At 39.4% G+C, this 24,438-nt stretch overlaps 1 protein-coding gene across 9 annotated transcripts in view; it reads right to left on the bottom strand.

Annotated features, from left to right (window-relative positions):
- Window positions 1-24,438, bottom strand: part of tenm1 (teneurin transmembrane protein 1) — a 1,611,625-nt gene that overhangs the window by 477,546 nt on the left and 1,109,641 nt on the right. For 8 of the 9 annotated variants that reach the window (XM_052021038.1, XM_052021037.1, XM_052021042.1 and 5 more), the window contains one exon: window positions 13,539-13,799. In XM_052021038.1, the coding sequence (XP_051876998.1) occupies window positions 13,539-13,799 (261 nt within the window). Of the gene's footprint in view, window positions 1-13,538; window positions 13,800-24,438 lie in introns of those variants that run through there. The other variant, XM_052021046.1, reaches the window with a different exon arrangement.

Below are 24,438 nucleotides of genomic sequence, written 5' to 3'. Positions count from 1 at the left end.
TCAGCAGACTGTGAGTCTCCTGGTTCATCCAGGGCTTCTGATTTGGGAAAACTCGGTATGTTCTCAACTGCACACACTTGCAGGTCTTGATGAAGGCTGTGACGGCTGTGGCATATTCATTCAGATCCGAAGATGAATCCCTGAATATGGTCCAGTCCACCGATTCAAAGCAGTCCTGTAAACGTTCCTCCACCTCCCTTGACCACATCTTCGTGGTCCTCACCACTGGTGCTATGGTCCTCAGTCTCTGCCTATACGTCGGGAGTAGAAGTACAGCCAGATGATCGGACTTGCCAAAGTGCAGGTGCGGGATGGCACGGTAAGGGTTCTTGATGGAGGTGTAACAATGATCGAGTGTGTTGGTTTCTCTGTTTCCACAGTTAATATGTTGGTGGTAGACTGTCAGAGACTTCTTCAAGCTGGCCTGGTTGAAGTCCCCCATGATGATCGGGAAGGCATCAGGGTGCGTTGTCTCGTGACTGTTGATCACGGTGCTCAGCCCCTCCAGTGCTAGGCATATACGTATATGCCACTTGCAAATAAACTTAAAAAAGAACTGCTGGTTATTCTTCAGCCATCAATATCCCTTTTAGGCCTAGACTTCTTCCAATATCATAATCAATGTTTGAAGTTTTAGAATTAACTATAAATTCAGTACCTCTGAGTCATAAAGAAGAAATTCTGTTTGGAATCTTTTTTGTTACTTCTTTCCAGTGGCTCATGTTGGCAGTTGTGCATGTGTGAACAATGTATCAGGCTTAGCTATGATTGCTTCTGTGATAAGTTAGCAGCTGAAACATATTAAATAGGTATGGTGGGAAGATACTGGGGTTATGCTCCTATTAGTGAAGCCATTTCCACTAGGTGAGTCAGGCAGAAATGGGGAGAAAGCTAGAAAAAATATTTGAGATGTCTTCTTTTATCAACAAAAAAATGACCTTGCCTTTATCTCTTGACATTAAACCCAAGTACAGCATATTGCACAGTGCTCAATGCGAGTTCCTTCACATTATGACAGAGGGTCTTATTTGCTGCATCGTTGCATAATGGAACTAAAGAAATGCCAAATTACAAGTCAGTTTCATGTATTAAATACATACATTACAGTCCAGAATGGTAAAAGTATTTTATTAGCAGCAAGGCACGTTGTATTATCATCCTACGGTGCAGCCATCCATGCACTAAAGAGGTTGTATTGCTTTCTATTGGATCATCATGACTTTCTCTAAAAAAATCAGATTTACAATAGCACAGCATACCAGAACATTGACCTCAACCCTGGGATTTGTATTAAAATCAATCCCTCATGAATGCTGAAATCCAGCCTAGTCACCATCTGTCACTGACAGTTATTGTCAAATATCAAATGACCTCTGAATGTCCCAAAATGATATTGAGCCAATTAAGTACTTTTGAAATATTTTCAATGCAAGAAATACTCTCGCTGAACCATCAGAGAACATTCTGAAAGGTTTAATTGAGTGCACATTGATTTAACAAAATAGGAATGCAAATGAATAGCTGGTTGTCTGGTGCCAAAGCAACAAGACTACAATAAGAGGAATGCTTGAGATCAAAAGGAACTGGGACAGGAGAGGTAAAAGTGAAAGGGAGAATTCTAAGAAATACTGAAGGAGAATTAAGATTAACTTGATTCAGATGAGTTGAATTACAGGCTCAAAAATAGCCAGCAGAAAGATAACAATACAGTAAAAAGAACAGGACATCGTTTAAGGCAGCGATGGAGTAGAGTGCAAGAAAATGTGAGGTTACTCCTTTAGTAGAAAATATAGAAAATAGAACACTCTTAACAGATGCGAATCTGGTCAATACTGGGTTCAGAGGGTGTCAGTACACAAAACACAAATATGTTCATAAATTGGAGTCCACCTTGCATGCTGCAGTTAACAATAATGCTCCCAATTGGGGACCTCCAATTTATCAGAAAATTGGGAACATTTACAGTTAAAAATTTGTTAGAGTGGTTTTCAGTCTGATCGCTGTGTTAAAATATGAGCAGCAGAGTACCCAAGGGCAGCTATCGCAGACATTGCAGCTGTTAGAAAGAATGGGAAGCAAGTCACAACACTTTCTATTGTAGCACCATAAAGGACTGCCATGGAGGTGGAGGAAAACATGGTGCATGGTGGCATGTTCCTCTAGTGTGTGTGGCCAGATCTCCACTGTGTTTGTTCTGATTGATTGAATCCATGCCATATATAGCCCATGCCAGATGAGGTATGAGCTCAGTATTCAGGCAGAGATCACAGAATATCTGTGCTGTGCATGATTTTGAGAGTCTGCAATGAACTTTGAGATCCAGCAATTAGATGGCAAGTAAGTGGAGCAGAGAGAAGTCAGGCAAGCACAAGCAGACAATAACATGGGACTCTTTACTTTATGCCACCCAACTGATTTGCTGCAGGATTTGCTCTTTGTGTTAATGGGAGTTAAAAACATATATCATGGGTTGCACATTGTTGCTTCAATTTACATCAGTAAAACAGAAATGAGCATAGTGCACAATGATGACATCATTGTATGTTTAAATGTTGCTGGAGAAATATGAGTCATGCTAAGGTTAAGACTTCCTGAAAATGCCTGTTCCAATTTCCCCATGAGCAGAACTTTCATCTGAAAAGGTACTAACTCATTGAAGTATTTTTGGAATGTTTTTTATTTGCAATTTATGCATAAAATTCAAGTGCTATATACTTCAATTTCTAGGTTAGATAGTTAACATGCAGGTCCAACAAGCAACTTAGAAATGCATAGTATATTGGTCTTTCAGAGACTAACGTCACATGGAGGGAAGTCCAAAATTGTGTAGGTTTTTGGTGAGACTGTAATTGAAGTATTGTGTCCCACTGATTACTGTATTTTGTCTTGAAAGCATTGCAGTGGAGATTCATTAAGTTGCTTCAAGGACTGGAGACGTTATCCTAAGGAAAAGTTGAGTAAGATGGGCCCATGTTCACTGGAGATCAGAAGAATGAGAGGTGGTCTCATAAAAGCATGTCTGATTCTGAGAGGGATTGATAGGGTGGGTGCTGAAAGGCTGTTTCCTCTAGCTGCAGAGTCTAGAATTGGAGACTTGGAATTATAAGACCAGCCATTTAAAACTGGGGATAATTTCCTTTGCTTGGAGGATTGTAAACCTTTTGAATTCTCTGGATGTGAGGACTGTGGATGATGAGTCATTAAGGATATTCAAGACCAAGACAGATTTTTGGAAATTCAAGGAATCAAGGGACTTGGTGACTAGGTAGGAACATATTTGTAATGTATGAATGTATCCTCAACTTTGTCTATTAAGGTGCATAAATATTAAACTTCAAAGCATTGGGAGAAAGGTGGCTAAACTGAAAGCATTTGTGGGATTAGGAGATTAGAGCACAATTAATATATCAACAATATCACTAAAATCAATTTAATTTGATATTCTGCATACAATTTGCTCAGAAAGGAAAAGCAAGTCAGAAAAGGAAGTAATGCAGCCATAAATATTTAGGATAAATGAAAAATAATAGAATTTGACCCTGAAAAGAGGTTGGCTACAGGAAAAAACAGTTATAATAGAAATTGTTGTTAGGAAAGGACAGAGTAGATGTGGCTAGGCTGTTTCCCTTGGTGGGTGAGTCCAGGACCAGAGGGAACAATCTTAAAATTAGAGGGTACAGTTTCAAAACAGAGATGAGGAGAAATTTCTTTAGCCAGAGGGTGGTGAATTTGTGGAACTCCTTGCCACGTACAGCAGTGGAGGCCAGATCAGTGGGGGTGTTCAAGGAGGAGATAGATAGATATCTAAATAGTCAGGATATCAAGGGATATGGGGATAAGGCTGGAAATTGGGATTACAATAGTTTTTTTTTCCCCCCATTCCCCATTTCTCATTTTGTTTTTCCCTTTTCCTTGGAGCAGACTCGATGGGCCGAATGGCCTGCTTCTGCTCCCTTGTCTTGTGATCTTGTGATCTTGTTAATTTGGAAAAAAAACATTTAAACTGTAGGTGAATCAGCTACAGGCAAGCAGGACAGCAGAATTTTTTTTACTGTGAAGTGATAAGGAAGGAAAGCTGAAATTATATTTAACTCGGTGAGTCCAATTAACCCAAACATAAAATGGGCAATCACCAGTGTTTTTGAGTCAGAGTCAATGAATGTGAATGTTACAGATGTCTATTTTGTGACATAGTGCACAAGGATGACACAAGAGCCACTGCTTATTTGACATGGTATCTTTAAATGACCCAAACAACAAAGGAAATAGAAGATGTATCAGTCCTTTATGACAATGAGTACAGAATAATGATCTACAAAATGAAACAGGACCAAATTGAATGCAAGACCACAAGCGAGAATTTTAACTTGAAGGATTTTAAATTCAAGAGGATAATGGAAAATTTGAAAAACAGGTCCGCTCCAGGTTACGACAGGGTTCCATTCCTGTGAACTGTTCATAATCTGAACAGCTTGCAAGTTGGAAACAGAGCTGTGATCCAAGTTCCCACACAGCAGAAGATGCCTGCAGCCCCACAGCAGCCAGCAACTCCACCCAGCCAGTCTCTCAAATGGTCATTCGTAGGTACAGGCTGTATATAAGTCGGGCATTCGTAAGCTGGGGAGGACCTACAAGTGATTCATACAAGAATCAAGGAACATTTCAGTATACCTTCAGAGAATAATTCTGGCCATGAAAGACCAGTTGGAACTTGAGGTCAATATCCCAATACCTACGGAAAGAAAAGATAAAAATAAATACTGGATCACACAAAAACAAGTCAAAGGGAAATTCAAAGAGGTGAGGTGGAAACTCAGAAAATAGCATAACTGCATAGACAAAATATAAAAGTAATTTTCTTATTATACTGTTCCCAGTATTTATTGTGGACAGTTCTCATTGTTTATAGTGAACATACTTAGTCCCAACAGGATTTGAGTGCAAGGCATTCATGGTAATGTTGACTCCATCCAAGACATTCAGGCTTTTAGTATTAAACAAAACGTAAAAGGTTGTTCAACGCCCCTTGAAGACCTTTAGAGGACAAACCAGTCTGAAATAGTGCGAGGTTCTGAGATTCAGATAAAAGTAGAGATGAAACATTATCTGCCAACCTGCTTTGTACTTTTGGAGCATTACAAGGTGCTGGTTATTTTTTTTTAAGGATGTTTGTTACTTCAGTCATCTTTGATTTGTGCAAGCTATAACCCAACATCAGTTAAAGGTGATTATGTATTTGGAAATGATTAATAGTTAATGAGGTACAAGATAATCATTTAACACTTGTTAATGTTCAAATGCCCCAGTCCAGTTTAACTTGTAGGTGCTCAATGTGGTATTGACTTCAACAGAAATGGAAAATGATTAGTATTATTTGCTGAAGAGGCAAAGGGACTCGAATTAAGAATGAGACAAAATTTGTAAACTTAATGAATGATTACTTCCCTGATTATTCAAAAGGGACGACATGACCCTCCAAAGCAAGATGTAGAACTTATGAGATGAAAATTCTAGGCATTCCTCAAAAGCTAAAAGCAAATACATCCAGAGATGGATTGTTTTTAATCTTGTGTTGAGAATGACTAATGAGGAGGAATTACAAAATGCTGGTAATCATTGCAAGTGAGTCAATGGTTGCTGGGGAAGCATGATTTGTCTGCAAACAGGTTAATTCAATTTCTATATCAGAAAGGTTGACAAAATAAGGACAGATCGCTATAGATCCTTTCATCACCACAGTTCCATATATTGTAATGAAATTGATTATCAGGAGAAAATTTCAAGTAAACTAACCCAATAAACTGCAGAGAAAATACAAGATGGCCCACAATGAATATGCTTGGCCAAGGTCCTTGATTCTTTGAAGTAGCGCCCCAAGTCAATTATTGTAAGTCCTCTGACTTTGCCTAGAGAGGACTAGAAATTCTTCAATGCATAAGAAGGCTCTTTGTGGTAGCCTCCTGTGAGCAGCAATTTATTTTCTAGATGTTCACTACTGTATTTCTCAGCACAGCATGAGGCAACACCACAATCAAAACAAAAATAATTAGCCTATTTTAGGTACAAAAGCAGTGGAAGCAATCAATGGAACATAATGCACAGTACAGAGAAGATCAATTAGACTGTCAAGGTACTGAACATTTCAAAGTTTAAAAGGCCACTTTCTTCCTGAGATGCTCAGCCAAACTAGTTTAATAAGAAATCATTTTTATCACAATGGTTTTGTATAAATGTGTTATACGAATGATGAAACTCCATGCACTTATAGAAATTCATCATTTTTTTATTTACTTACAAATGCTTTCATGGAAGTTATTCTCCACCCCAACCTTATTAATTTTCTCTCCAGCCCAGAGGAAGTTAACTTCTACCAGGTCATCACCACCATTTGGCTTGTTCGACAAGTGGTCCTTGTTCACATAAGTCCAAAATGTTACTGCAAACACGATACTTAAGCACTACCACACCAAACCTATGGCTGACATCAACAACTACTTATAAATGCACTTTGACTTGAGATCACATTGAATCAGGGGACAAGTAGGTAGAATGCATGGCAAGTCAGCTGTGAGATTGAAAACAGGTGATACAGGAAGCTAAACATACTGAGAAAGGATGGTCCCACAAGGATCAGAGCAGTATCATCATTGTTCACACTTAAAAACGATTTAAACTATGGAATCAACAACAATTTTCAAAGTTGCTATGACATCAAGTTGGTGGAGGATTGCAACAAGAAAATGTTAAGAAATTTGCAGTGCGGACATATAATTGGCAAATTAATTTCAATGTAGATTACTGAGAGAATTCTAGCACATAATGCAACATTAATGTGCTAGATGATCATTTAGTGTAATAACCTTTAAGTGTGCAATGTTGCTTCTGGATCCTCCATGCAAACAATATACCAACAAAGGGAGGTCCCTGAACACATGCACTGGCCTCCAGTGGTGTACAACTCATGCAGAAGCTGGTCTTCATAATAGATGTGAGGCCTACCTTGGTGAAAATTAAAGGGGACCTGTCTGGAAACTGGTGCTATTAAACAGCTGAAAATTGAGGAATGTTAAATTAAAATTTTATTCCTCACTGCAGGTCTCCCTTGGGCACACTCTTCCCCCCTCCTCACCCCCCAAACAATGGAAGAGTGAGTGAAGAAAAAGAATTAAGCACACTGCATTGTGCACAACAACTTGCATTTGCGATGGTCCGTTGTACCAAAGGTGTACTATCCCTTAATGCACCACATTTAATATGCTAATTCCTGGAAACCCTTTTAAAAGGGATGGGGATGTATATTTGAGGAAAGTAAAACTAAAGAAGCGCCTGGGCAATCAGACTAAATGAAAGCAGGGAGAGTCAGGAAAGACCAGGTGAAAAACCATGCTGGAATAGAATAGCCAGGGGCTATTTTTGGATTGCAGGATGATCCTGGTTTAGAGAATGGTTTTGGTGAGAAAAAAAATCAAAGCTTGGTAGAGTTTGACATGATGCAACTCAACGTGTAATTGATAGCTAAACTTCTTGTATAGGATTTAAGACTTGGGGGAGCAAAGATAACAGCAAAACAAAAAGGTACAACCAGGATGAGAGACAGGAGGGGCTTTATTCTGGCCAATGGCATCAAAAGCAAAGCTGACAGTGAATAGGCCAATGGACAACTTTGAAGCATTGAGACAAATCAAGGGCCAAGGCTGGGTCAACTGGAACACAGAAAGGACAATGACGTGTGTTTCTAGTTTTGGTTTGTTAGGCCTCAATTAATTACATGCCTCCCCATTATGTATCACTTAAAACTTAATCTTTCTCCTTCTTCAGGATCACTGATTTTTACCACATTTTCTTGCATGTGTGGGAATATGTCTATTTAATCTCCAGTTAATATTTACCAGGAGCAGAAGGAATGGGACTGAAAAGTAGCAAAGGGATTGCATGGAGTGAGGGATGCAAATAAATATCAGCAATGAACCTACTGTAAACTAGACAATGAGGGTAGAGAGATCATATCACATGGCACGGTTGAGGGGATGGATATGAGTAATGGAGAGCTTGCACAATAAAGAGAGGGCAGAAGAGCATGAAATCAGAGGAGAGTTGGAGAATGAAATCATTTAAAGTAAGAACTTGCTCCATTCAGGGGCCACAGAACAAAAGGAAGAAAATGACCTTACTCAGAAACCTCAGATAAGGTTGCAGGACCAACTGAAACATTTGTAAATGCATAAATTTAACATCTGTAAAAAGCCAAGTAAGGAAAACCCGTATTTTTCTTTAAAACTAATATGCGTTAATAAATATTTCTTTGAACAACCAATGCAACAAGTCATCACAGAAGAGCTGCTGGAAAATTTTGTTCTCCTCCATATGTGGGACAGGTTACTTTCTTGTAGGTCTTTTTCAGTAAAACTACCAACTTAATGCTAAATTATGAATGTTTTTTTTGATTTTGATTTATAATCCCTGTGAATTGAATCAAGATGTCTAAACTCATCTCAGTACGGATCCTTAAGGATATTAGCTCCTAATGTGGTGTAATAAAATTTTCATACCCCAGTAACCACCTAATGCATTGACATAATTTTTAACTACATGAAAGACTTAAATAGTAACATTGTACATTTTAGGTTCCAGGTCTGAATAGGGTTATAATTTCATACATATTAAAACAATTTGCAGCAATTATCATCTAGTACTACAGAGCTATGCAATATAAATTTTGGTGTCACTTAATTCTATAAATACTTTATATCCATTAGGATCCATTATGGGATTAGCTAACAAAGACCTGTGGCCTTTTAAACAGAAATTATGAATGACATCTCAATCTACACAATCGCACACAAAGTTATATATATGAGAAATCAAACTCCAAGTGCTTGATATGAAAAAAAATGTTTTGAATATACAGTGCATCAGTCAGCCTCTGAAAATGACAGGATGACATTTTTCCTTACAATTCTGAAGTTTATCTGCCAAAAATGTTAACCTGGAAGTCTTCAAATGACTTCCAATACATTGGCAAATTATTCTGCAATAACTTCATACATTCACCATTGTGCTGTCTTTTTGTTCCAGGTTAAGGGTAATCAAGAATGAAAAAAATAACATTCACTTCAAATTAAAATAAAATGTAATTTGGCCTATTAGAAAAGTTAGGAAAATTCTAACTGAAGAAGCCTTACAATGTTTTTCACAATTATTTCATACAATAGTAAGCCAATGTTAGCACAATCAGGCAGAATCTTCCTCTCAAAGCCTTTGGAAATATGTTATTAATTTAAACCTCCAGCCCCAGTTTTAATTAGGGGTGGCTATCATACAGCAAGACCAAAAAGAAGAGATGGAAAAGGAGGGGTGGCAGGTAAATCTGTCCCAAGCTTGGGTACATCAGGCGTCTACAGGTTAAACCTCTGGGTTTTACCTGATCAGGGTCCAACAGTCTTCTGTCCAAAACCACTGTAAACCAATCCTGGACAAAACAAGAGCTAAGTACCAGGCACTGAAAGGATACTGAATGGGGACTGATGTAATCGTCCTCACCATTCAACTCACTGGCTGAGAGGGGAATAGGGAGTGCATGCAAATAAGGAAAGACTTTGATTGGATATCCTGGGACAGGTTTTCCTTCTATTTCCTGATCCCAAAAATCAATAAAAGTAAAAACACTTACCCTTTTGGGCTCTTTTGCCTGCTGTTCTCTATCCTGCTTGATTGGCCTGGTGTGAATTGTCACAATAACCTCCAAACAGACTTCTGGCAAACTGATCATCACAAACCAACCAAAATATCTAAAGGAGGACATCACCAGTTTCTAGCTGGCATCTTTTGCATCTGATCTGACAAGCCAAGGATGATAAATATTAACCTCATTATCCCAGCAGGAAAAGAGTGGGGATGAAGTGCTGCTGTTTTACACCCACCAAATTTTATTTCTAATTTTTTTTTGTTCACTCTGTGGGTGTTACTGGCAAGGTCAGTATGTAATCACCATCCATGGCTGCATGGAGAGGGCGGTAATGAGTCAGTTTCTTGAACTACTTTATCTACATTGTCGACATAGTTCCATAATGCTCTAAGGTAGAAAGTTCCAGCAAAGGCGAATGAAAGATGGTATATTTACAAGTCCTGATGGGACTTGCAGGGAATTAGAGATGGTCTTGGTTCCATGCATCTGAGACTCTTCTGTTTGTAAGGTCTTCTCCCTTGGTGGTTTAATTGTTCAAAATTGTTCATAACTGGATATGGCAGAACTTCTGAGTTTTGATCTGATCTTTTGGTTGTGGGACCACCTGTTTCTCTCTATAGCACACTGCTTCTGCTGTTTAGTATGCATGTAGTCCTATGTAATAGCTTTATTAGGTTGGCATCTCATCTTCAAGTTTGCCTAATATCACTGTTCACAAACCTCTGATACATTCTTCATTGACTCATGTTTGGTCTCCTGGCTTGATTATAATAGTTGTATGAGGGGCATGTCTTGGTGCAAGCTTGCAGCTGTAATGAAATACAATTCAACTGCTTTTGATGGGCCACTGTGTTTCACGAATGTCCAGTTTAAAAACTATTTGATCTGTACAGAATCTACCTCATTCAGCACTGTAGTGGTGCCACACATATGATGGAATATGCCCTTGTTGAGAAAGCAAGTCTTCATTCCCCCAATGACCGTGTAATAGTCACAGTGGGGTAGTCACTCCAATCAAAAATATTGTGGAAAATGCATCCTTAACAGGGAAGATAAATTCATGTTGAATTGACTCTCAAAGTCACTTATTGAGTGAGAGAACTACCTATCATAGATCCAGTATTTCAGCCATGTCCTTCAATGTTGGCCAGTTCAGTCACTCTTAGTGATGAACTTTGAAGCCCTCTTGTCAAAAAAAAACAGTGAACTTGCTACTCACAATGTTTCTTCCAAGTGTTGTCCCACATGGAGGAATACTGTTGTATTTGGTGAGGGAGAGCAGTGGGTGGCAATCATCAGGTATTCTGACCCATGTGTGAGCTGATTCCATGGAACTTCTTGGGAATACTCTTAGTGCCGTTCCATCCCAAATGTACAACTCACTGCTGCTACTTTTATTGGGATTGGAATAGTGATACCCAGGGATAGTGATGGAGGAATCAAACACAGACCACATGGGGTAAAGACATCACTGAAGCAGATGTTATATTAATCTGGTAAATACAAATTCATCAACATAGCCACAATATGTTTAATCCAGATGTACCAAGGAATTGATTGTGGACTTCAGGAAGGGGAAGTTGGGAGAACACACACCAGTCTTCACTGAGGGGTCAGTGGCGGAAAGAATGAGCAGCTTCAAGTTCCTGGGCATCAACATCTCAGAGGATGCAACCATCATTAAGGACCCTCACTACCCAGGACATGCCCTCTTCACGTTACTACCATTGAGGAGGAGGCACAGAAGCCTGAAGACCCATACTCAATGTTTCAGGAATAACTTCTTCCCCTCTGCCATCAGATTTCTGAACGGTTCATGAACCTATGACGCTACCTCGTTATTCCTCTTTTGCACTATTTATTTATCATAGTAATCTTTATGTCTTTATGTCTTGCACTGTACTGCTGCCGCAAAACAACAAATTTCACGACATATGTCAGTGATAATAAACCTGATTCTGATTCTCAGCTGGAGTTAAATTTCCTAGCTCCTGAGGTGGGATTTCAAACTTGCTCTGCAGATTAATTGTTTAGACCTCTGGATCACTAGTCCAGGAATGAAACTACATTTCTACCATACTCTAACCCTACCAATATCAGCCAAAGGTAAAACTAGCTAATCTGACTAGTTCCCACTGAGTAGCTTTTGTTGAAATTATCTCTCTTGTTGAAGTCAGAAACTACAGCAGCAAGTTGGGATCTCAGCAAGTAGGCCCCACAGGTGAGCTTAACTTTTCAGTTTCCATAGCATCAGCTAGGAAATTTAATTCCAGCCAACTGAATACTTCTGGATTAAACATATAGTGGCTATATTGGTAAATTTATAATTACCAGATTATTATAAAATATTTACTAATGGTCTGTGCTTAATTTCTCCATCTCCATCCATGGGTGCGTCCTGTCCCAACCAGAGTTTAATATTTTTTCTTCAATATGTTAGTCATAGAGAACCACAGCACAGAAGCAGGTCCTTAGGCTCATGGAGTCCACACTGACCATCAAGCACCTATTTATATTAATCTTACATTAATCCTTTTTATTCATTCTTCCCACATTCTCATCAACTTCCTCTCAGATTCTATCACTCACCTACACTCTAGGGGCATTTTTTAATTTTACAGTGGTAAATTAACCTAACAACCTGCACATCTTTGGAATGTGGGAGGAAACCAAAGCCCCCAGAAGAAACCTATGCAGTCACAGGGAGAATGTGCACAGACAGCATCAGAGGTCAGGTTTGAACCTGAGTTTCTGGTTCTGTGAGGGAGCAACTCTACCAGCTGTGCCATTGTGCCACCCTTACAAGAATACTTAAAGATAATTTGCCATTGCGTCAATAAATCTGAAAGGGAAACCAGTTCCTTGACTCTATGCTTTTCCATCCATACAGATTCAGTTTTCAAGATTGCTGCTAAATCACATGTCAATATGTAATCAGACACATGACTATTAAAGTTCAAGATTTTCCATACAGTAAAACCAGGAAATCTGTGTAAATAGTTATTCCTCAAGTCTTCCCTGACCGTCTCGGAAGACAAGCAGGGAGGAAATGCTGAAAACTGTCACACACTGTGAGGTGGACTTTTTTCACCACTCCCTTTTCCATCTTTTACAAAAATATGTTAACATTTTCAAGCATTGGTAAGGTAACTCTGAATACTTGATCCCTTCATCATCAGATTTCTGAACGGTCCATGAACATGACCTTGTTATTCCTTTTTTGCACTATTTATTTATTTTTGAAACTTATAGTAATTTTTATGTCTTTATGTCTTGAACTGTACTGCTGCCACAAAACAACAAATTTCATGATATATGCCAGTAATAATAAACCTGATTCTGGATTCTGGATTCTGAATCCAATGGGGAATGTTTCTTTTTCTCAGACAAAGTGAAGCATCTCCCCTGCAATTCAAAGCACTGCCAATCAGTGGCTTTGATTCAAAGTTGTAGATGCAAAATATATTTTACACTGAGACAAAAGCAGTGGAAGTATTAGAGAAGTGTAAAATCTCTGCAACTGATGACAGCCAAGTAAAACTCTACAAGATCTTAGAAACATAACAATTGGCAGCAAACTTTGGATGTACAAGAAGTTGACACAAATTATAATCTTAAAAGCACATTTATTATACAATCCTATCTTAAGAACTTGTGAGATAAAGACAGGAATCCAATTGTTATAATATTCATCCAATGAATTGCTCTGCAAGGTTACACAAAACCATGCCTTACAAAGGAGCTCTGAAAAGAGCTCCATTCTTACTGTGCTTTTGTAATTGATTTTCATATCAGCTGAAGACATGTCACTGTACAACAATATTTTACAGCAATGCTTAGTTTAAATCCTTACCATTTTCTGCATCAGACTTCCTTTCCTGTTCAGTGTCAGTGAGGGAAAGCATTGAATTTGCACGGCTTGACAGACAGGAGCTATGTTCAGATTTGATTTCTCGCATCCACAATCGTAAAGCATGATCTGGAGATGCAGCTCCTTCTGTTTCAGTATCAACATCAGATCCTATTATCATAGGGTATCCGTGCTGGGAAGGATCACATATGTCTGTCTGATAACCACCACACAACACTGGTGGAGCTTCACAGAATTCCATTGCTAAAACAAACAAAAGGAAAGAGAGAGAGAGAGAGGACAGAGTCAGACACTGAGCTTATCGAAAGAGCACATCTGAAGAGAAGTTAACAAGGCAATATGCCATACTGCCTTTCAACCTTCTGAAGAATTCCAGTGCATAACATCAACAGTGTGTTAAGTAGGCATATGCAAAACTCAAAATGATAAAAGGTGCTTGTTCAATCTTGAGAGAAAAATGTTCTTTGGTCAGCTGAGCCATGTATAATCTAAAATTATTCCAATCTAAGTGTTAACTATCAAATCATACAAATGTATCGCAGAGGGGGAGATTATTGGATCCATTGCCCCTGTCCTAATTCCTTGAAGGATCACTTGTTTTGGACCGACCTCTCTCCCCATCCTGAGTTCCTCAAGCAACTCCACAATTGCCTTTTTAAAATGATTTGTGGAAATACCTTCTATCACCTTTCCACGTGGAGCATACCAGATCTGGACAACTCTCCAGGTGAAAATATTTCTCTTCATCTCCCCTCCAAATCTTTTGACAATATTTTTAAATCTCTGACTTCTGGATATTGACCCACCTGCCAGAGGGAATAGTTTTACTTCATTCTATCAAGTCCTATCATCATCTTTATCAGATCATGTCTTAAGCCTCCTTGTTCTAGTCTTAACTTTTCCAATCTGTCCCAATAAATGAAGTCCCCAATCCCTGATAACATCCTAGTAGACCTCAACCTGCACCCCTTTTAAGGCCCTCACATGCGGTGTGTTTCTCAGAAATGTCTACAGTACTACAGCTAAGGCTTCACCAGTGATTCATATAACTCTAACCTGACCTCTCTGCTTTTGTATTTGAATCTATTTTTTTTCACCCAAGTAACCAACATGACTTTTTTTTTTGGACACTTTATTAACTTGTCATGGGCAACATGGTGGGTCAGCTGATAAAACTGGTGCAGCTGTTAAGTGTTGCTACCTCTCAGCTCCAGAAATTGGAGTTTGATCCTGACTTTGGAAACTTTGTGTGGAGTCTGTTCATTCTCACTGTGACCATGTGGTTTCTACTGGGGACTTTGAATTCCTCCCACATCCAAAAGAGCTACTCGTAGGTTAATCGGTTGCTGTAAGTTACTACTTGGCTTAGATAAGTGATGGAAGCATCAAAGGGAACTTGATGTGTATGGGAGAAGGATAAGTTACAAGGCTCCAGGGAAATAACAGGACTGATGGAATTGCTCTGATGTGAGCCTAATGGGCTGAATTACCACCTTCTGTGTTGCAGTAAGTATGTAATTTTTTGTGCATATGGACATCAAAATTTGTCAGCTCATTTATACCTTTTTGCTCTTATCTTTAATTGTAGTGTACCGATTTCAAATGTTTCCCAAAGTGCACTGCTTCCTATTTGTTGGCAATGAGCTCCAGCTGCCACTTTTCTGCCCATTTTATTCAGTTTATCCAGCAATCAAAAACTATCCTTAATAGTTTGCCAAGTTTTATATCTTCCACAAACTATACAGTGCTGCTTCCTATATCCAAATTTAGGCTGTCAATAAAAATAATATCTGATGCTAAACTGACCACTAATGAATGCCTCTGTAAGTTCAGCACATTTACATTAAACTTGTATCGCACACTGCTTTCCCATAATCATTCCAGGCAGCCCATTACTGAAGAAGTTCACAATTTAGCTTGTTATTGACTCCAACAATGAAGATCATTTTCTTCCTTTGATCACATCCTTCCAGAAGACCAGTTTGCCCAGGTTCCTACATTTGAAACCAAATTAGTCTAGTCTTGTGGCTGGCTGCAACACTTTTGCTGCCAACCTGCTGTGAGTAATAATGATACATTTGGATTTTGAAATTCAAGAGGCTTATAAGAATTATACACATGTATTAGATTTATTATAATAATAATAATTTGAGAAAATACTAAAGTAAAAACAAACATATTCTGGTTAAGAGTTTTGCCGCAACCTGCTAAATATCAGTAAGAATTTGAATCAATTGATTTTGACCAGCCCTGCCTTGTTCTAATAAAAACTACCACTCAGGGATTAACCTGCTTTGTGTACATTAATCACATTATATAACATGATCCTGAACCTGCTTTTATGCCAGTGTGTCATTCAACAATATTTCCCCATATCAAGCAGGTGCCTAACGACCATTGCATAACCCAGAACCGGTCGCAGCAGTCAACCCATGGTGATAATAAACATAAGCAACATGGGCAACATGCCCTTTTGACATGAATTTATCAAAAACGTTCAAACAAACTCAGGACAATATCTGAAAGTAAAAATCCTACTCTTTTGAAAAGCTGACATGAAGCATTTTTCCTTCATCATTCTAATAATGGGTTTGCTCTGACTCATAATATTCAAACCTTTGAAGCAGAGAATGCTGCAGCATAGCAGGAATGGTTTTTTTTGGTATTGGTTTATTATTGTCACTTGTACTGAGGTACAGTGAAAAGCTTGTCTTACAAACCAATCGTACAGGTCAATTCATTACACAGTACAGTTACATTGAGTTAGTACAGAGTGCATTGATGTAGTATAGGTAAAAACAATAACAGCACAGAGTAAAGTGTCACAGCTACAGAGAAAGTGCAGTGCAATAAGGTGCAAGGTCACAACAAGGTAGATCGTGAGGTCATAGTCCATCTCATTGTATAAGGGAACCGTTCAATAGTCTTATCACAGTGGGGTAGAAGCTGTCCTTAAGTCTGGTGGTATGTGCCCTCAGACTCCTGTATCTTCTACCCGATGGAAGAGGAGAGAAGAGAGAATGTCCCGGGTGGGTGGGGTCTTTGATTATGCTGGCTGCTTCACCAAGACGAGAGGTAAAGACAGAGTCCAAGGAGGGGAGGCTGGTGTCCGTGATGCGCTGGGCTGTGTCCACAACTCTCTGCAGCTTCTTGCGGTCCTGGGCAGAGCAGCTGCCGTACCAAGCCGTGATACCTCCAGATAGGATGCTTTCTATGGTGCATCGGTAAAAGTTGGTGAGAGTCAAAGGGGACAAACCAAATTTCTTTAGCCTCCTGAGGAAGTAGAGGTGTTGGTGAGCTTTCTTGGCCGTGGAATCTACATGATTTGACCAGGACAGGCTGTTGGTGATGTTCACTCCCAGGAACTTGAAGCTCTCAACCCTCTCGACCTCAGCACCACTGATGGAGACAGGTACATGTACACCACCCCCTTTCCTGAAGTCAATGACCAGCTCTTTAGTTTTGTTGACATTGAGAGAAAGGTTGTTGTCATGACACCATTCCACTAAGCTCTCCATCTCCTTCCTGTACTCTGACTCATCGCTGTTTGAGATATGGCCTGCAACGGTGGTATCATCTGCAAACTTGTAGATGGAGTTAGAGCAGAATCTGGCCACACAGTCGTGAGTGTATAGGGAGTAGAGTAGAGGGCTGAGGACGTATCTTGTGGGGCACCAGTGTTGAGAATAATCGTGCCTGAGGTATTGCTGCCTATCCTCACTGATTGCGGTCTGTTTGTTAGAAAGTCAAGGATCCAGTTACAGAGGGAGGTGTTGAGTCCTATGTCTCGGAGCTTGGTGACAAGCTTGCTTGGAATTATTGTATTGAAGGCAGAGCTGTAGTCAATAAACAATAGTCTAACGTAGGCGTCTTTACTGTCCAGATGCTCCAGAGCTGAGTGTAGGGTCAGGGAGATGACATCCGCTGTAGACCTGTTTCGCCGATAGACAACTTGCAATGGGTCCAGGTTGTCTGGTAGGCTGGAGTTGATGCGTGCGATGACCAACCTCTCAAAGCACTTCATGATGGTGGATGTCAGAGCCACTGGTCAGCAGTCATTGAGGTATGTTACCTTGCTTTTCTTTGGTACCGGGATGATAGTGGTCTTCTTAAAACAGGAGGGAACCTGAGATTGAAGCAGGGAGAGGTTGAATATGTCCGCAAGTACTTCTGCCAGCTGATCAGCACAAGATCTGGGCACGTGGCCCAGGACACCATCTGGGCCAGGTGCTTTCCTCGTGTTCCCTCTCCAGAAGACTGATCTTACGTCCTCCACTGTGATCACAGGTTCAGCTGTGTTGGTGACTGTCAGGGTGGATGGTGACAATCCACTTCCCCTTAGTTCAAAACACGCATAGAATGCATTAAGTTCATCAGGAAGGGATGCACCGTTGTTAGCTATGCAGCCCGACTTCGTCTTGTAGCCTGTTATGGCATGTAAGCCCTGCCATAAGTGGCGGCTGGTCAGGGACTCTATTTTGAGTTGGTATTGTCTCTTGGTATCCCTGATAGCTTTTCGAAGGTTATACCTCAATCTCTTGTACAGATCAGGATCACCAGATTTGTGTGCAGCAGTCCTCTCCAGTCGGGAGTGGATCTCCCGGTTCATCCATGGTTTCCTGTTTAGGAACACCTGTATTGTCTTCTTTGGTACACAGTCCTCCACACACTTGCTGATAAAGTCTGTGGTGGTGGTGGCATACTCATCAAGGCTGGCAGCTGAGTCTTTGAACATGGACCAGTCCACTGTCTCAAAGCAGTCACATAGGAGCTCATCTGCTTCCTCAAACCAGCACTGCACAGCACTGCATGTGGCTCACCCATTTAGCTGTGCTGGCTCTTTGAAAAAGCAATCCAATATGTCCTATTTACAGAACTCTGGAATCTTTGCTCATTTAAGTATATAGACAAATCTTTTTGAAAGTCATTATTTGAATCTATATCTTCTGAAGACTTTGCAACCTTTTCTGGACAAAGGAGATCATCCCCAGTTTTTCTTGTCCCTGCACTTAATTGAAGCCCATCACCTTGGTACCATACCAGTAAGTTTCCCTTGCACTTTTTCTAAGGTTTTGTCATTCATCCTGAATTCTGATGCTCAGCACAGTATGCTAACCTAACCAGTATTCTATGAAATGTTAATGTAACTTCCTTAGATTTAAACTCTGTGGGGAGAAATTTAGCTTTTGGTGCCAGTACCAAACACACACAAGACCAGTGGCCACTTTCAGTAGTCATGTTCACCCCTTCACTACCAGCAATGGAACCAGACATACCTTGGTGAGTACACACAGCAGTCAATACTTGCATACGTGTTTAACAACTGCAGACCAAGGACAAGCTTCTCTCCAACAAGCACAAAAGTAAGGAAGTGATATTAAAAACATGGTATTGGTATTGGTTTATTACTGTCACTTCTACCAAGGTACAGTGAAAAACTTGTCTTGCATACCGATCGTACTCGTCAATTCATTACACAGTGCAGTTACATTGAGTTAGTACAGAGTGCATTGAGGTAGTACAGGTAAAAACAATAACAGTACAGAGTAAAGTATCACAGCTACAGAGAAAGTGCAGTGCAATAAGATGCAAGGTCACAACAAGGTAGATCGTGACGTCAGAGTCCATCATATCAGAGAAGGGAACCGTCCAATAGTCTTATCACAGTGGGTGAAGTGCAGTGCAGGTAGACAATAAGGTGAGAAGATTCAAAAGAACATTATTAGTAATAGTAAGTGACATAGAATTTAAGTTTAAAAGTGTGGAACGATTATTGTAAGGGTAATGTAGAGAGCAGCTTGCAACGAGTCGCCACACTCCGGCACCATCTTGCACCTTGCATCCAGCATATGTTTACTTATATAAAGTGAAGGATTCTTTATTCCCTCAACATAGACACCACAGACCCCACTTAATATTCTCTGAGTTGAACTACGTTTGGCATGCATTGACTCATTTCAACAGTCTTTCTCCTTTAGTTTCTGATGTCTTATTCAATGAGAATACACTATTCTCTTGTTTACATCACTGAATTTTATGTGATTTGTAAACTTTAACATTATTTGTATTTTCATAGTTTGTATTCTCTGAGATAGGAGCTCATTCAGCTCATCAAGGTGAAGCCTGCAATCCTATAAGTCTCATTTCCCATGACTCTTCTGCTGATGAACAGTCCTGGAAGTGAAACATTAACTGTTCCTCTTTCCACAGATGCTCCCTGATCTGCTGAGTGTTTCCAGTATTTTCTGTTTTAATGCCTCAGAAGATGATTAGGCCAGGGATATTTTCACGAAGATCTCTTCCAATAATGCCCAGCGGCTGTGATAACTGGTCTGTTCACAATTTTCTTTGTGACCAATATTATAAGATTCTGGCTATCAAGGTGTTCTCTCTTCAGTTCCTATTTAAAGCTTGCCCATGCTCCTTCATGCTTTGCTAAGTGAAGTGCCACCATGATGTAAATGGGACTGCCCCTTTCCTCTCAAGGCTGTTGTCATTTTACCTCTTCACAAAATACCAAGCAACAATACATTTCTATAGCCTCTTTTAAAAGAATAAGCTGTCCCAAGATACAGCACAGGAATGTTAGCTAGAGCTAGAAATAAGGGTTGTAGAAAAGAGAGAGGTTTTGGTAGAGGAGTTCCAGAGATACCATAAAGTGCACCAAGTTAAAATTGTGGATATGCTAGAGAACAGGATTGGAGGAGCAAGAGATCTTGAAGGCTGGAAGTTCTGAAAGAGATTGGAAATAGGAAATAGATATGGTTGGAGGTATACAAAAATAAAGATGTAAAATTTTAAATGGATGTGATTTATTCTCACTGGAACGTAGGAGGTTGAGGGCTGACTTTATAGAGGTTTATAAAATTGTGAGGGGCATAGATAGGATGGATAGTCAAAATCGTTTTCCGATGATGGAGAGTCGAGAGCTAGCTGGCATAGGTTTAATGTGAGAGTGGGGAAATTTAAAGGAGATTTGAGGGGCAAGCTTTTCACAAACAGGGTGGTGAATATCTGGAATGTGCTGCCAGAGGAGGTGGTGGAGACAGATACAATTACAACATTTAAAAAACATTTGGACAGGTGCTTGGATAGGAAAGACAATGGAGGGATACAGACCTAAAGCAGGCAAATGGGATTAGCAGAGATAGGCAACACAGTTGACATGTACGAAATGGGATGATAGTGCCAGTGTCTGTGTTGTACATTTCTCTGATTCTAAGATACCTGAAAGTATGTGAATATTTAGGTCTGGAGAATCAAATGCATGGTTTTAGCAACAGACGAATTGAGGCAAGGCAGAGTTAGAGAATGTAATGAAAATAGGAACAGCAGACTTAGAGATGGAGCAGATATGAGCAGAACTTCAAATATTATACCAGGTTTTCAAATGTTCTGGTTTGGCCTCTGACATTTGCCAGGGAATGCAAGTGGCAGGATCCAAAGATCATGCCTTTGGTTTTCCTATTAACTAGCTGGAGAAAATTTCTATTCAGCTAATATTGAAACCCAGACAAGCAATTTAACAGAGCAGTAACAGCAAGTGGCACGGGGGTGGTGGATTAATAGATGGATATCAAGTGAGGTGGTGTTGAGCTAAATGTTGGAAAATATATGTTTATGGTAGAATTGTAACAGAATAGCAGTAGGTCACTCAGCCAGTTGAATTTGTGTAGATGAGAAACCCAAAGTCTTTAAAAATGACAGTTCCATTTTCAGACTTCCTTTTCCAAAAACTTGGAATGTATATCATCTGCCAAATTTTTGCTTCTCTTTCTCATAACTTCCTGCTTGAATTCCTTCAATATGGTTTCTGCCCACCATCAAAACAAACTTAACCAAATCCATGTGCAATATTCCCTAGTGCTGTGGGGCATTCCTTCAATATCTTTTCTGTACTTTCAACATAATCAATTATATCATCTTCCTCCAACGTTGTCCCATTTAGTAGTATTGCCATTACATGGTTTTGGTCTTACCAATTTGATCATAGCCATAGAATCTCTCATAAAGCCATACCTTCTCAATCCAATCTTAGATCATTAACCTTGGGATTTATTGATTCAGTTTCACATTGCCAGTTGACATTTTATCCCATTGCTGTTTATTTCATATAACTTTATGTTGATCTTGATGCATAATTCACCCACTGGAATTTTAAGTTCTTTGGATTCTTCAGATACAGTACATCGGTTTCTGAATTTTTAGATAGTATTTTACAGGTAAATCTCAAATCTTTGTTGCTTTGAGTGTAGTGTCATTGCCTAGATATTGAAATAAGCTGCTGATAGCTTCCCAAAGTTTGCAAGCAGGAAAATATTTTCATCATTACTTGATTTATTTTATCTCTGCAGGAATTTCATCCATCTTCAAAAATTTTTCCAATATTTTTGAGGAATTCAGAATAACAGACACTGACAATTCAATTTTTACCTTTATATCAAAAGCACAAGAGAAATTACTACTTATCTGCTCAACTAATTTTAATTTATGCTCAAGAACTCACTTCCAAGTTACAGTTTTGAGTACCTTACCACCAGTACTTTAATCAATGGCCAGAAAAGTGTTTCTTATAAATGAACTACACATCCTCTGTACTCTAAATTTGTAGTTTTTTGCTCTCTGACCTTGCAATAATGTCAACTGAAATCAAATTCCAACTTAAGACAAGAATTTTTCCCTGTGAACTATCAGATCCTTTGAACAAGCAGAAATGTTATATATAGAATGGAATATAAACAATTGTAGAAGGGTCGTTCCAAAATCAGATAAAATATTAATGCATAATATTAGACTAATATTAATGTAGAAGGCAATGCTGATTTCTAACAGTCCCCTCAAGCCTTCACAAGTCTTCAAGAAATTTCCTCAATATTGACATTGTCACTTTTTCCTTTAGGAGGTTTCTTGTGAAATTAATACACAAAATGGTCAATGACCTCATTGAAAAGAAAACTGATCAGATTTTTAGAAAGAGCCAGAGATGTTGCAGTCAGAGGTCAGAATGCATCATGATGATGTCAATCTTCAGACTAGGTTTCCAGTGCTGGTGTTAGTTGGAACTGGTAATGGCAACTTCCATGCTACCAGCTGGTGAACACTGCATGGAATCCAGTGAAACAGTGTGATCTTCTGCAGGTTTTCTAGCTTACAGGCTGGAAAATCTGGCTGCTGAGCTTGCACTGGATTGAACTTGACACAAGTGATGCTGTCCACATTCAAATGACTTGGGGAAAATGACTTAGGGCGGCACGGTAGCGTACTGGTTAGCGCAACGCTATTACAGCGCCAGCAATCGGGGTTTGATTCCCATCGCTGTCTGTAAGGAGTTTGTATGTTCTCCCATGTCTGCGTGGGTTTCCTCCGGGTGCTCTGGTTTCTTCCCACATTGCAAAGACGTACAGGAAGGTTAATTTGGGTTTAAAATGGGCGGCGCAGACTCGTTGGGCCGGAAGGGCCTGTTACCACGCTGTAAAAATAAAAAAAAAATGGCTCCTGGGAGAAAGGTAAGTTTTTGTGTTTTTATTATGTATTTAATATAGTTTTAATGATGTTACTTGAATTTTACTGCATGTGAGTGTTTTTCTTTCAGCTTCATAAATATAAAGAAAAGCAAATACCTTTAGTTTTTGTCCACATTTTATCTTTCCATACAGTATGCCTTAAATATTCCTGAATGGATTCAAACACACTGCCAGCTTTGGTGGGGTCTCAGCCACTGTTAGAGTAGTTCTGTGCATCTACTCGCTGTCTGCATTGAGACAGGTTTAACTTCTGTAAATTCATCAAAATACTAAAGAAAGAAAAAAATACACACACTTATCTTAAAAGTAAAGGTTGTCAACCCCATTCACATAAATGGGGTGGAGCTAGATCTGCCAAGTCAGGCAGGTTTCAAGCTGAGGGCAAGATGCAAAGTGCATCTGCCCCTGAGTTCAGACTGTGTCTGTGGAAACTGTATTTTATAATTTGGTAAAAATATTCAGCATTAGTGAGATCGGCATGCCACATAAGAAGTGTGTGGAATTGAGCTAATAGTATTGAGCAAGAGCAATGCGGAGATTATCAATGTCTGATGCAACAATATTGCAAAAACAAGTAACAGAAGGAAAAAAATGACAATTTAAGATTGAATAAGTGGGATTATCAGTCTCTGTGGGAACTAGATTAACATTAAAACTGGCAATGGAAGTCAACAGTGTGACCAGAGAATCATAACTAACCAACACACCAATTGCTCATAAAACCCAGGCTGTTAGATAGTTAGGACTGTTGTCACAAAATGGGACTTGACCTGGACATTGGACAGAAGACCTACAGTCAACTTGGAAGTACCAATCACAGAATGATCGTATGGCCTAGACAAACGTAGGGTGTTATTTTACTATTATTAGTGCAATGATCTCACAACTGTGCATCATATTCCATTTAATAAAATTATGAACCAAAGTCAGTTTGACAATGCATTACTTCTGTAAGTCTTAGAGTGATAACAAATAATTGTGGAGTATTATGCTACCATAAGACTCCAACAATTTCCATAATGCCATGCTGCAGTAGACATGCAAAAAACAATTGTAATGTGCCGACACTCAGCATGCAGCCTGCTAGCACTTCCCTGTTGAACCACTGGCTAGCAACTAACCACTGGATAGGGAATTCCAAAAAGTCACAACGCTCTGAGAGAAGAATTCCACTTCAAATCAGTCTTAAGTAGTTGATTTCTTAGCCTAAGACTAATCCCCCTTTGTTCCAGGCTCTTGTACTAGGAAAACATCTTTTTAGCACCTGTCTTTCCAACACCCTCTGAATCTTACACATTCCAATATTCTTCCAATTCAAGAGAGCAAAGGCCCTTGCTGTTCAAGCTTTCCTATTAATA

Source organism: Pristis pectinata, chromosome 8 (genome assembly GCF_009764475.1).
Source record: "Pristis pectinata isolate sPriPec2 chromosome 8, sPriPec2.1.pri, whole genome shotgun sequence".
In the NCBI taxonomy this organism is placed as follows: Eukaryota; Metazoa; Chordata; class Chondrichthyes; order Rhinopristiformes; family Pristidae; genus Pristis; species Pristis pectinata.
The sequence above is the reverse complement of the archived record's forward strand: the minus strand, read 5'-3'. Positions and strand labels throughout refer to the sequence as shown.